Here is a 14,454-nt window from a genome sequence, read left to right on the forward strand (position 1 = left end):
ATTAGACTACAATAAGTAATATCTACATGGCACTGCCTTTGAAAACAATTCAGAAAATTCTGATAGTGCTAAATATGGCTGCATGTGTGTTCATTTGGCCCAGCTGGTTAGAACATATACTGATTCTAGTTACTGGTGCAGTTCTAAGCCCAATTCATGTGCTGATTTTAAAGTCCTAAGTGGCTTGAGGTCATGTTATTTGAAGGAGTGCCTGCACTTGCGTGAGCCAACCTGTGGTTCAAGTTCAGTGTTGAGGAGGCCCTGCTGATCTTACGGGCCTTTGAGATCAGTAAGATCCGTGGGCAGTAGGGACAGGGCCTTCTCAGTACTGGCCCCTACCTTATGGATGTACAGTTGGGCCATTCAGTTGTAGTATTTGAAAAGACTTTTAAAATCCTTGTTTCAGTTGGCTTTTACTGATTTGGGGGTTTGGACATACTGCTGTGGCTTTAGAAGTGGCTTCATAATGGTTTATATTTTAATGTATTGGATGAGGACGGCTAAACTTTTTGGAAAGTTTTATTGTGGTATTGCTGTTCACCAGCTTGGATGGGCATGGGTCAGAAAGGTGACTGACTTACAAGTGGTGGCTTTTTTAAAAAAAAAAATACAGCAGCACAAATAAGTAAATGTCAACAGGATAAGACGACAGACAGGCAAAAGAATGTGAAATGTTTAATCTAGTGTATAGGACTAGGGAAAGGGTGTATTTTCATAAACATTGTTTCAGCTTAGGCATGCAGAACTCTGTTAGCAGTGCCTCATGAAATATTAAATGTATTGCTTCTACATTTGTTTCATAATTTCTCTCACAACTCCCCTATCAAAGGATCTAAATATAGCATTTGTAGATATTCTGTTTATCTCCTGAGAGGTAGCATGACTTCATGGTACTGGCAGGATTTATACTTAGCACTGTTATGTAGAATATTATATGGAAAGCTGAAGAAATAACTTGTATCAAATTGCAAATTTGTGTCTGCTGCTTCTGTTGTCTTCTTAGCCAGAACCCCCGAAGAAACCATCAACTTGGAGACGAAAGCATGAAGAACTCATAGCAGCTATACGAGCAGCCAAAGGAGTTGATCAGGCCCTTAAAGAAGGTGGAAAACTACCACCACCACCACCACCTACTTACGATCCTGGTATGTAATGTGAGGAGATGTGCTTGAACTGCAGCATCTGTTTGTGCAGTATTACTCCTGCATGGGTAGACAGGCGCATCCTGTATCCTTCAAAGGGTCAGATGTTTGGCCTGGTCATAAACAGACTAACATACAGTCCAAGGTATCTCAGTACTATATTATTGCCATTCTTGCTTGGTACATATCTCTATACACATCTGAAATCTGTTTTCGTGCTCATGGAGTAAATCTTCGGGAACAATGGATGGCAGGAAAAATTTAGGCTAGGTGCTAAGGAATCTCTTCTCCCTGCTTCTCTGGTTCTTTTCTTGCTAGAGGACAAGTTGTGTCAGTCTGCTAGAGCTGACCTAGAAACTAGCACGTATTACCAAACTAACATGAGCACAGCATTAGGAACATTGGTCTGTATGGAGCATTTTATAAGGTATCCGGGGAGCTGAGATCAGAGCTTTTTTAAGAAAAGGAGGTTTTATTGACAGAGGAAATAAAGGTGGATTATAGGTCAGTTATTGAAGGGTATTCCAAATGGGAAGGAGAAAAATAGTGTTGAACACCAGCAAGTCATGCCTGTGTGGACATTGTATCCAGGCCAGAGGGTAGGTTGGAGAGGGACATATAGGACATTGAGGAGGGATGTAGAAAAAAGAGTGAGCCAAAAAAGCATGTAGACAAGATTAACAGAAAACAAGACTTACCTTTTAAATCTGCTGAAGTACACAGGTGAAGGAAGGGGGAGCAGAATCCCAAGTAGTATCCAAAAGGGAGGAGGCATCCCTACACTTCCCGAAAGGGAGGAGGCATCCCTTCAGCTGGGAGGTTCTTGTGCTGATGGGGCATAAAAATGGATATCCCAGCTGGCTGAGTGTTTGCCAGCAGGGCTGCTCTTAAAATCACATTGATTTCAGAGATCAAAGACCCATGATAGCTTTAGAAATTTAAAACCTGTATGTCTGTTGAAAGGGGCTTTCTAGGGAAACAGAAAGAAATGGGGGTACCTCAGCACCTGATTGTACTGATGTGCAACCTATACTCTGCACAAGAGGCTACTGTAAGGACAGAATATGGAGAAACCGATTGGTTCCCAATTGGAAAGGGTGTGAGACGGGTGTATTTTATCACCCTAATTGTTTAATCTATATGCAGAACATATCATACGAAAAGCAGGATTGGACCAAGATGAAGGAGGTGTGAAAACTGGAGGGAGCAATATCAATAATTTAAGATATTCAGACGATACCATACTACTAGCAGAAACCAGTAATGATTTGAAACGAATGCTGATGAAAGTTAAAGAAGAAAGCGCAAAAGTAGGACTACAGCTGAATGTCAAAAAGACTTAAAGTAATGACAACAGAAGATTTATGTAATTTTACAGTTGACAATGAGGACATTGAACTTGTCAAGGATTATTAATACCTCAGCACAGTCATTAACCCAAATGGAGACAATAGTCAAGAAATCAGAAGAAGGCTAGGACTGGGGAGGGTAGCTACAAGAGAACTAGCAAAGGTCCTCAAATGTAAAGATGTATCACTGAACACCAAAGTCAGGATCATTCAGACCATGGTATTCCCGATCTCTAGGTATGGATGTGAAAGTTGGGCAGTGAAAAAAGCAGATAAGAGAAAAATCAACTCATTTGAAATGTGGTGTTAGAGGAGAGCTTTGCGGATACCATGGACTGCGAAAAAGACAAATAATTGGGTGTTAGAACAAATTGAACTAGAACTATCACTAGAAGCTAAAATGATGAAACAGAGGTTATCATACTTTGGACACATAATGAGAAGACATGATTCGCTAGAAAAGACCATAATGCTGGGAAAAACAGAAGGGAGTAGAAAAAGAGGAAAGCCAAACAAGAGATGGGTTGATTCCATAAAAGAAGCCACAGACCTGAACTTACAAGATCTGAAAAGGGTAGTTCATGAAAGATGCTCTTGGAGGTTGCTGATTCATAGGGTCGCCATAAGTTGTAATCGACTTGAAGGCACATAACAACAACAACAACAACAACAAGGGAAACAAAAAGGTATAGAGATGTTGAAGCTACTTGAAAAGAGAGGAAGGATACAGGAAAGGTTTGGTGCTAGGCCATAAATGAAAGCAAGTTTCTTGATATTGTCAGTTCATGAGTAGTTGGGTGTTACTCTGATTAGAGATGGAGGACGAATCTGTCCTACTCTGATTCCAACGCAGGCTCCCCTATTTGATCAGAGATAAAAAATAGTCCATTTCAGAAACTGCAGTCTAGCGGATTCATTTGTGAGGCGCCTCTGTTCTGCTATTTCTTCCCCTGTTTTAAACATCTAAAAATATGGCATCTAGCCAGCCACAGCTGCAAGCAGCTAGCATGGCTCCTTGCCTCCGTGCATGTTAAATGCACATACAGCAAGTCTCCTTGGGAACAATGGGACTTGATGGCATTCCATTGCTCTGAGGGGGAATTGTATGGGGGAAAACATGGCTGCCCCCAGTGTTTACAGTGTATGTTCTATTTTTAGAAGTTTAAAACAAAACAAAATTAGAGGGATGGAGGAAGCACACAACCCTCAGGCTGCCTTGTAAGTATTTGTTTTTATTTTTTTTTATTTTTTAAAGTTCCCAGGTGGATTTTAAAGAATTTTCCATTAAAAATCTCCAGTTGAGGGGCTTAGCCATGTTTCTTCTGAGAACTGGGACAGGCCAGACTTTTTTGTATCTATCCCATCCCTTGTCCTGATTGCATTTGGATGGAAATTATTTTCTGCTTTCACAGGTCCTAAGAGCACTCTTTCATGTACAGTAGGTGATGGTGACTGGTTCTGCAATTACATTCTTTTCTTACACACTTGATCTTGTCAGTTATGCAGCTGCAGAGAAGATAGAGACTGAAAATAAAATGGTAGTGTGGGATGAAATGGAGGTAACTTGGCATCAACATTTTCTCCTTTCCCACCCACTTGACTGAATTAGGTGTTAAAGCTGCAAAAATACACTTGGAAAATATTGACATTCCTGAATAAATATTTCATGTAGTGGTGGGGGAGGGAGGAGGTTGTTTTAGTGCCCTGCAAAGCTCCTTACCGCCTTATCTAGAAAAATCAGAAGAAATTATCCTAATTTCTAGGAACTGCTGCCCTAGCTCACTTCACTTGCTAGCCCTGCCTACTGTCACCAAAGGTCCCCCCTTCCCCATGGGTTACAAGAGCCCACTCCTCTTCCCCCACATAGCTGTGGGTCGACAGACCCCCCCTTCCTGCCCCCGTCAGTATGACCCTGTCTGCTTCTTCTCAAGAAACAACAACTTTTCATGCTTCACATACAATATACCTTGTATCTGAAGCATTCAGTTCATTAATCAGTTGTGCTTGCTTGGATACATTTTAACTTTAGTCAGCTGAAGATGCAGATAGGATTCTTGGAAAGGTCCAGCCTAACACCTGCTCTCTTAACCACACCCAGCTTTGTTAGTTAAATCTAGACTGAAAACTAGTCAGTACTGTTTGGGAGGTGATCACTTTCTCCCTTCAGTGCCTGCCCGGTAGAGGTGGTGGTAAGATGTTTATAGGAAAAGCACTTTCTGGGTCCCTTAGGGTTGGGGAGTTATGGACCAATCTCCAACATGCTGTCTTTTGGATTAGGGTGGTCAAGCAGGCTCCAGGTGCTCTTGAATGAATGATTTTACACTCAGAAGCTAGGCTGGTGTTGTTCAACAGGCTTTTTTTCCCCACTTGCGGTCTCCATCACTTGAAACTCCCTCCTAAAAGCAAATATCCTTTTGCTTCTAGCCTTTACATGCATGGTGAAAACATTCATTTGGAAAGGCTTTGAGATGCTGATGGCTGGTGATTCTTCATTCATTTTACTGCTTTGCCGCAGACTTTTAACACATGTTTAAAATACGATGCTGTTTTTAGTGATTTTAGCACTTTATGTATTCAGTTTTATGGTTAGCCACTTTGTAGGTGTGGTCTAGAGTGAAAGTTGGCATAAAACCTGAGTAAATTAATAATATAATTTGTACTGTTCTTCATGTTTCATGAATTGCTGGTGAATACAGATTACATCCAGTGCCCATATTGCCAGAGAAGATTTAATGAAAGTGCAGCTGACCGGCACATCAATTTCTGCAAAGAGCAGGCAGCACGTATAGCTAATAAAGGAAAAGTGGTTACTGATTCTAAAGGGAAGCTCCCTACTCGAACACAGGTAAATTATTTTCCCTTTACAACTGATTTTTTTAACCAAACTGTGGGGTTTTTTATGTCAAAACACTGCCTGAAGTTAAGTAATGCGACTTGAGAGCTATATATATTAAGCAATTAAGAAAAAGTCTGGTAGAATGTGGGAAAGAGGCCAGACAAGCAACAATAATACAGATTAAAGTAAATAAAAGTTCTTAAAAGCTTTCAAAGGAAAGTAAGAGACTAGATGTTTTGTATTATCTATTTTTAATATTTACTGTGCTGTTTTCATTGCAGATTTTTTTAAAATAGACAAAGGCAAATAAGTAATAAAATATTAATAATTTTGCTGATTTTTTTTTCTGAGGTTTGAGTGAAGTCTGTTGTTTGTCTTGAAAACTGTTATTTTCCTGTATCACTTTTAGTGAGCAAAGTGCTTCAAAGGCTTTGATCATGACACAATTCACAAGACTGCAAGTACTTTTATGTACTAAAAGTGATAAACATAAGAAGAGCCCTGGTGGATCAGACTGAAGGCCTGTCTAGTCCAGCAACCTGTTCTCTGCAGTTGCCAACTAGATACCTATAGGAAGCCCATAAGCAGAACATGAGGGCAATAGCCTTCTCTAAGCCTTCGTCCCCAACAACTGTTATTCAGAGGTATGCTGCTAGAAGGAGAATATAGCCATAGTGACTAATAGCCATTGACAGCCTTCTCTGCCATAAACGGTCTAATCCTGTTCTGGACAATAGTGTAGTGGCAAATCCAGAAGTGCAGGGTCTTTTCATGATAGTCATGCTATGCCCCCTCACAGCCAAGCCTCCTTACTCGCCAGCTTCCTTTTCCACATTCCTCAGTCCTTCCCAAGGTGCCTTCTCCCAATGTCCCTAGGAGCCAATCAGCATGAAAGGGGAGTGTGTTAGTTACTGAGAAGAACCTTCTTGGTGGCTCACTCACCCTTCTTTCACTGTGATTGGCTTCAATCAGCAGGAAAGGACAGGGAAGCATATTAGAAGGTTCTCCTCAGTGGCTCACGTACTCCCTTTTCATGCTGATTGGCTCATAGAACACTGGAGATACAGGGACCCTACTGAGACCCTGCTCTGAAAGAAGTGAGGGGTCTAAGACCCCCCAAGACCCTGGATGACTACACCCTTGGTTCTGGATTAGGAGTGCCTTTTTTCAGCTTCAGCTGGTTCACCAGCTTCAGCCCCTTTGGGACAGACATTGCTGGGCCACAGTACTTCATGATCTGGTAACTTCTAGGCTGGATTATTGAGCTCTATGTGGGGCTGCCCTTGAAGACAACTCAGAAATGTCAACTAGTCCAAAATGCAGCAGCCAGATTACTGGCTGGGGTTCCCTTTAGATTTCTTATAACCTCTGCTTTAAAACAGCTGCATTGGTTACCAGTTCATTGCCAGGCCTAATTAAACAAGCTCACAGTAGTGCTTAAAGCCCTAAACAACAGGTCCCAAATATCTGAAAGACTGTCTTCTTCCCTACACACCCTCTTGGGTGTTGAGATCAGCAAAGGGGACCATTTTGGTAGTTCTGCTACCCTCAGAAGTTCGGGAGGGGATGGCCCGAGAGAGGGCATTTTCTGTGATGGCCCCTAATTTATGGAACTCCCCACCCCCCACCAAGGTGCAGCTGGCAACTTTACTAGAAAGGGCTGTAAATGTCTTTTTAAATTGGAAGCTCTCATAGGAGCATTTTTATCGCTGCCTGAATATGCGCTGATCTTGGCATCACAGCATTTGTCTTCATCTGGGTCCTGTGTCATACACTGACACACAAAATGTTTTCCATCGTGAGTTATGGTGAAATGCTCAACTACAGCTGACTTCATGGGAAGCTTCTTTGACATTTTGAATTTATATTTTAAAAAATTTGTCAATGAAAATTTACTTTGCCAAAGAACCCGAAGCTTAGCAGTCATGGAATAAAAAGAGAGGTCTTGTGGTTAAGAAACAGGAACCAGAGAGTAGGAATAAATGGACCATTCTCCCAATAGAAGAATGTAGGAAGTGGAGTGCCCACATGATCAGTATTGGGACCTGTGCTTTTTAATGTGTTCATAAATGATCTAAAGTTAGGGTTGAACAGTGTGGTATCCCAAATTTGCTGATGACACCTGATTGTTCTGTATGGTTAAAACAAAATGGGATTGTGAAAAACTCCAACAGGATCTCTCCAAGCTGAGTGAATGGACGATAAAAAGGCAAGTGCTGTTCTGTGTAAACAAATGTAAAATGAGGCACATTGGGACAAACGATTTAAATTTCATATATACACTTATGGAGTCTGAACTGGTGGTGACTGACGAGGAACAGACCTTCAAGTTGTAGGGATAGTTTAGTTAAGCTTTTGACCCAGTGCTTGGCAGCTGTGAAGAAGGTAAATTCTTTCCTAGAGATCATTAGTAAAGGTATTGAAAATAAAACTGCTGATACCATAATGCTGGTATACAAATCTGTGGTGCTGCCTGTTACACTCCCACCCTGCTAACATGCTGCTTTTAGCAGATGGAGACACATGTTAACATTCATACCAATTATAGTAATGCTGTGTTAGGGAATTTTTCCTATTTTCCCCAACCCTTGCTATAAAGGTCCTTGTGCAACTCTGTCCCCTTAAAGGTCCACAGCCCTGAACTGTTACTCAAGGTCTTTTTAACTCTTGATATCCCTTCCTACTCTGCCCACTCTAAATATTCCTAATCTGTCTTTACCCCTTCTCAAACTAATCTCAAAATTATAAACATATGTTGAACCTATACTGACTAACTATCTTTAAAAACATAATCCTCTTCTACATCATAACTCTACAGCAGGGCCCTGCTTTTCGGTGGCCCGCTTTTCAGCATTCCACTAATACGGCATGAGCCCTGTCCTTCGCTCCCTTCTTCTCCTCCTCCGGGAGCAGTGGTGTGATCAGCTGTAGTGCATGATCAGCTGTAGTGTGGGAAGCTTCAGGGGCCAAGCGCTGTCAGCTGGAGCGTGGCGGCTGGAGCTCCCCACGCTACAGCTGATAGATCAGCTGTAGTGCGTGATCAGCTGGAGCGTGGGGAGCTTCAGGGGCCAAGCACTGTCAGCTGGAGCACAGCAGCTGGAGTGCCCCATGCTACAGCTGATCAAAGCCTGCTGCTGTACTGGCACGATCAGCTGTAGCACGCTACAGCTGTAGCGAGGGGAGCTCCAGCTGCTGTGCTCCAGCTGACAGCACTTGGCCCCTGAAACTCTCTGCGCTACAGCTGATCAATCACTGGAGGTTATACTCTATTTCTATTTTGGGCACATTAACAGGTGAATCTGATACTGCAGTAAAATCAGACTTACTACAATATGTTGCTACTTATTTTTTATTATTTTTTTATTTTTACTTAAGCAATGACTCTAGCTGTTGGAAAATATAAACTTGGCCTGCTCAAGATCCATGTTTTCAGCCTGCTGTGCTTAAATCACTCCACTTAAGGAAAGGTGGGCATGGTCAATTAAAAACGTAGAGCACACCTATCATTTTTCAGGAATATATTTCACCTCCCCATTTTATCTTGTGCAAACTGAGACACTCCTCATGTCCATTGGAAACTATTCTGCAGAATAGTCAGTGTCATTATTCCACAGTTGTTTTTGGAGGTTTTTTTAGTGTTGCAAAAGTGTTACTATACTTCACATATTCACAGAAACAGAAGCAAAAGAAAATGATTTACTATAGGAAACCACTAAATTTGCAAAGTAAATCAAACACAGTTAAAGTGACTATCTGAACGATATCAACTGTTTTAATATAGTTGCTTCCTCCCTGCTAAAACAAGATCAGCACAGCACATGTCTTGTTTCTGTTATTTGGGTTGATTTTTAAATTAATTAAAAATCAGCTAGGCACTTTTTAAACTTTTAAACTACAGAAGATCAAGGTCAGAGTATGGGGCAAGGTCAGTAATAGGCACTCTGTGAACATGGCTGATTTTTAATTAATTTCAATAAATTATGAGAACTCTGACAGAAAAAAGTGCAAAAGGGGTCTGTTTCTCTCTTTTTACACTTTGAACTCTCGATTCTTTCTGACTGTTTTGTGTATTGCCATGAAAATTTAGAGGGGGGTTAAGCAAGCGTTTCTGAGTTCAGGGTTATAAGTTTTATAAGGTTTTGTTTTGAAATGAGCTTATGGGAAGGATCAGAATGGCACGGGGGTATTTTCAATTTAACATTGCGAAATGCGAAAAATCCACGCTGGCTATAGTATATAGCCACTCTTGTGGCTATATAATTACAAGACATGTAACTGGAGGAAGACTAAAGACTGTAATTTTGTTTGATTAAGCTGTTCAATAATTGATTTGATGGACTTTCATGTCTTGTTTCAGTACAAGTCACCATCAGTAAAGAAGATGCCTTCTACAGGAATAACATCACCAGCCTCATCACGCTTGCCGCAACCAAGTAATGTCAATAAAATTGTTATAGATGTTGGATATCAGGAATGCAAGAATAAGTATTGTGTCAAGGCTACAAGTAGTAAGATATAATGGTGTGGATCCTGATTTTCTTTCCATTAACAAAACAGAGCTTAATTGCCCCCTCCTTTCCTCTGCAACACCCTATGCTGCCCCCCCCCACAAACGAAATCTGCTCCTGGGGTATAAGGGGTGTGTGTGTGTGGAGTACTGCAGATTAAGGTGGCTGGTAGAAATTGCTGTTGCCCCTACCGCCTAATATGAACCAAGGAGCAACTTGGGATCCAAGCCATTGTACTTAATGTGCTTACAAACTTCTTTAGCGGGAGTGCAGAACTTGTGGCCTTCACAATGTTGTTGGCCTGCAACTCCCATTATTCCTGACCTTTGGCCATATTGACTAAGGCTAATCGGAGTTGCAACCCAAGGACACATGGAGAGCCACAGATTTCCCATTCCTACTCTATAGGCTGTAGGGGCTTTTAACTATCTTCATGACTGTAAAACTGCATGTTAAAACAAAAGGCAAATAGTATCCCTTCTCATGGAGCTTGTTACCTGCAAATGTTGCTATAACTCAGTAGTAGACAACATACTTTGGTCAAGTTCAGTCTCTGACATCTTCAGGTAGATCTGTTAAACAGCCCTGGAGAGCTGCTGCCTGTCAGTGTAGACAGTACTGAACTAGATAGAGAAGTGGTTCAACTGTATCATCAGAAGGTGAATGAGTTCCTTGCTCTGCATGTGTTAAGATTACATACTGCCATAAACTTTTTGAGTTCTCTGCCATCACATCTTAAAAGATAAAAGCTGTATTTGATTTTTTAAGTTGAGATGTAGAATCTTGAAAGCAGTTGTACGTGCCATAAACCTGCTTTTTAGGAAAAAAATAGATGAACAGTAGGCGAAAAAGAGAAAAAAAGAGATGCTATCCCAGCTATACCTCTCTTGTGTTTCTGTGCTGCCTATTGTGGTTGTTTCTTGTGGCCATTTAAGACTACACAAGGAAAATGTGATCCTCTTCCTGACCTGGGAAGAGCATTGCAGGGACTGGGTAAGAAACTAATTTATTAAAGAGTGGAGAAGGCTGGCAAACAGACAGCTGGATTTTTAAAAGTTTGCAAGGCTGCTTTGAAATATTTTAAATTATGACTTGCAAGTTAATGGTATCGACTTGCTTTCTGAATAATCAGAGTCAGTATGTTGTAGTGCATATAGAGCTTTGGACTTGGACAAGGGAAACTTGGCTCGCAATCTGATTGGCCACAGTGAGACATAGGATGCTGGACTAGATTGGCCTTTGGTCTTATACAGCAGGGCTACTTTTGTGTTCTTATCTCCTATATCCTTAAAGTCCTCCAGGTGACCCTGGGCAAGTCATCCTAGGGTTGTACTACCAGGGTGATACTAGGTGGTTCCGGATCACTTTAGTGCTCTTTATAGTGTATGATTTGGGACTTCTATCTCCCTCAGTTGGCTCCTCTCCTTTGCTGGTTTCCCAGTCAAAATCTACCCATCCTGAAGTTGCTATTAGCCCTAATTATGGTAGAGGAGGTGTGGGAAGACAGGCATAATTAAGATACCTGCTTTTTTTGTCCCCTGGGACTAATAAGAACTTTGGAAGAGGTGGCAATTTTTATCAGGAAAAGAGTGCAGGGAGGAGGATTAAAGCCCATCCCTCGGTACTTCAGCTACAATCTGATTTGTCCATTCCTGTGTCTGTTTTTCATTAAAAAAAAAAAAGTCAGGATATCACATCACAGTTCTCTCTCATCACGGGTAGTTTGGTGCTACAAAGTGAGAAAAAAGTAAAACTCCTAGGCACAGAAATATTTTCATTTTTATATTAAAAAGGTACACCTGCAAATAAAATACTATCTACAAGTGGACCAGTGGGAAGTAAAATCCAGAGTTCATCTCCAGCTCATAAAAACTCGGTGAAGACAAGCCCCCAAACAGGGTAAGTACACAGTTAATGCTGTACCTATTAAGATTTCAGACTTACGTAGAATTTAATAAACACGTTTGAATATTTTGTCCCTTGTGGTGTTTGCTTTGTAAAACTATGGATTTTATCAATATGGTGGGCCTTGGATTACCCAAATATCATTTAAGTGAATAAGCAGGGGATCAAGATGTGCATAAACCCCTGTCTATTGAGAGAGAAAAAGGAGTTTGCTGAAAATACTGCAAATGGAGATTTGTGAGCCGTGGCAGGAAAACATTCAGGGTGGCAGCACACATACATGGGAGGTGGAAGGAGGAGATGTAATGAAGAGTGGGAGGGATCGGAGATGGTTCAGAAAGACCTGCACACTTTTACAAGTGCCATACAGTGTTCATTTATTATAGTGAGAAATCTGTCTTTTATGTTGGCAGCACCTATTCTATGCAACTCTGTGCCTATTAATATTAGACAGATGCCTTTGTCATATTGTTTTCAGCTCCTAATAAAACTTTTTTACTTTAGACAAACCTACCAAGACATGTAATTTAATTATAAATATTTGCTTTTAAAACTGATGATTTTATCTATTTTGTCAATTTTTATGTTTTCTTGTTTTTAAAGTCTGTTGATTTTTGTAGATATTTTCTTATGAATATTTTATATTTTATGTGAACCACTTCAAGGTTTTTTTTTATTAACCTGTATGTAAATTTTGTTAAATAAAAAACATACTGGCAACTTTTCAAAAATGGTGACAAGGACACTTGTGCATGAGGATTTGTGTGGAACAAAGACAGTTCTGGGGAAGAACACATAATGGAAGAGAGCATCTGAAACAGTGTCCTTTTGCTAGGAAATTGCAACCTCTTCCTTCCCCAGTCTCTTAAAAATAAGGAGACGTCTGCCTCTGATCATGTGCAGGGTGCCTCCAAACATAAATGAGCAGCTGCAGCTTGCACTTCTCCCTTCATGCTTAAAAATAAGGAATAGGGCTAGCCAGGTCTTTGCATATCTCCCATCCACATAAGCCCTAATGCCTCTCTCTTTAGAAACTGCGGCTGCTCCTTCCGGCTTTAATAAACGTTTTCCCATCCACCACCTTATTTCCTTGTCACAGGCACACTGACAGAATGAAGGAATGAGGTGTCAGTGGGCCCTTGCTTAGCCTGGGAAATTGTTTTGGTACCTGAGTTAAACCCACAGTTCTTCCACTGCACACAAAAGTGCACTCATGCTTGTCTATTCAGCCTGTTTACAGAGCTTCCTTGTTCTTAAAAATGTTTTGTCTGGGATTGAAGTGAGTCAGTAGGAGCCGTGTGATGGGAAGGTATTTGGAATATATTATCAGGGTGAGGAGTGGGGGGCTGGGGCTGCAAAGGCTCTTTAGCTGCTGCCACTGATTTCCAGGATGAGGATATTGCTGAGGAAGAGGAGCAAGAATGGCTTGAGTGGAGGAAGCAGCTTTACTCATGGGCTGGGGAGGGAGAGAAACTGAGAAGACCCAAAACTAGACTGAGCACTCCAAGAGAGCAAGATTAAAAATAGTGTAGTCACACACACAAACCCTCGCCCTACTAATCAGATGTACACTATTCTGAGAATGGCAGCAGAAACCCTTGCTGATTGCATATGTTAGAGATAGGCTCCCTTGCTCAAAAATCCACTCCAGGTTTCCTGGAAAGCTGATTTAGCTGCTGTACAGCAACTTCCCTGTGGACATCTGGCCCCTTAGCATTCTTACCAAAGTCAAAGGCTTTTTCTGGTGTGAATGGTTTTGTAGAGGAGGCTCTCCTGGTAGATTTCTGGGATTTGCAGTAGAAGTTTGGTTACCAACTGCTTAATAGTAGCAACAACAAAAAGGATGCAGCCCAATGCATGTGCTTGCCTGATCCATGGGCAAGTTGTGTATCTCTGATTCAGTGTTCTCCACCTGTAAAATGGAGCTTTAAACTTAAGACTAGTGCTGATAACAACTTGCTGTTTCTTAAAACTGTAGTTAAAAAGAAATCTTAGCTGGTCACTTGTTTTGTTTATTTTTATTTTATTTAACAAAATTTATATTCCGCTTGATTGTTAAAAAACCCCTCTAAGCAGTTTACAAAAAACATTAAAATTATCAGTAAAACAGTTAAAAACAAGTAATTAAAAACATGGTTAAAACAATTAAAACAACAACAGACTAAAAAGATTGTAACACATCAACATCTATTTTTATTTAACAAACAGCTTCAGTGTTCCTCCTCTCCTGTTGCCTTTCACCAGGTCTTTGTGTAGCTCTGCTGACCTGTTTTAAATTTTTCTGTTAGCATCCCTGATCTGTACTAACTCACATGTAGATTTGTACTTGTATATGCAGGTTATCCCAATAAGGTTTGTGATAACTGGCTCATCCTCATGGGCTACCATTTTGCATCAATCTCTGCCCTAAGGTACTGTTTTGAACTTGGCTCTAGTGGGTAGATCTTGGAGTTCTAGTAAAAAAGAGTAGATCCCATAAGCCTGATGTCTGCCCACCCCCTGTTGTAGAAGACTGATGATGATGATGGTGTAAGCAGGCCTGATACGCTTTTTTTACAAATGCGTTGTATAATCAGTTGGATGCCAGAGTGCCTTTTAGGAAGTTGTGATAAATTGGTTTGAAAGAAAAAGCAAAGAGTGTATCTACCTGCTTGTTGAGTTACCCCTGCTGTGCTGCATTTTCATTATCTTACGTGATAAGGGCATGCACTAGC

General features: G+C 40.9%; 1 protein-coding gene across 1 annotated transcript in view; it reads left to right on the top strand.

Moving 5' to 3' along the window:
* ZC2HC1A (zinc finger C2HC-type containing 1A) overlaps positions 1-14,454 on the top strand; it is a 70,171-nt gene that overhangs the window by 43,950 nt on the left and 11,767 nt on the right. Inside the window, exons 4-7 of the mRNA XM_061601900.1 lie at positions 1,004-1,145; positions 5,188-5,336; positions 9,685-9,760; positions 11,629-11,734. Coding sequence (XP_061457884.1) covers positions 1,004-1,145; positions 5,188-5,336; positions 9,685-9,760; positions 11,629-11,734 — 473 coding nt within the window. The remainder of the gene's footprint in view (positions 1-1,003; positions 1,146-5,187; positions 5,337-9,684; positions 9,761-11,628; positions 11,735-14,454) is intronic.

This window comes from Rhineura floridana, chromosome 1 (genome assembly GCF_030035675.1).
Source record: "Rhineura floridana isolate rRhiFlo1 chromosome 1, rRhiFlo1.hap2, whole genome shotgun sequence".
Taxonomy (NCBI): domain Eukaryota; kingdom Metazoa; phylum Chordata; class Lepidosauria; order Squamata; family Rhineuridae; genus Rhineura; species Rhineura floridana.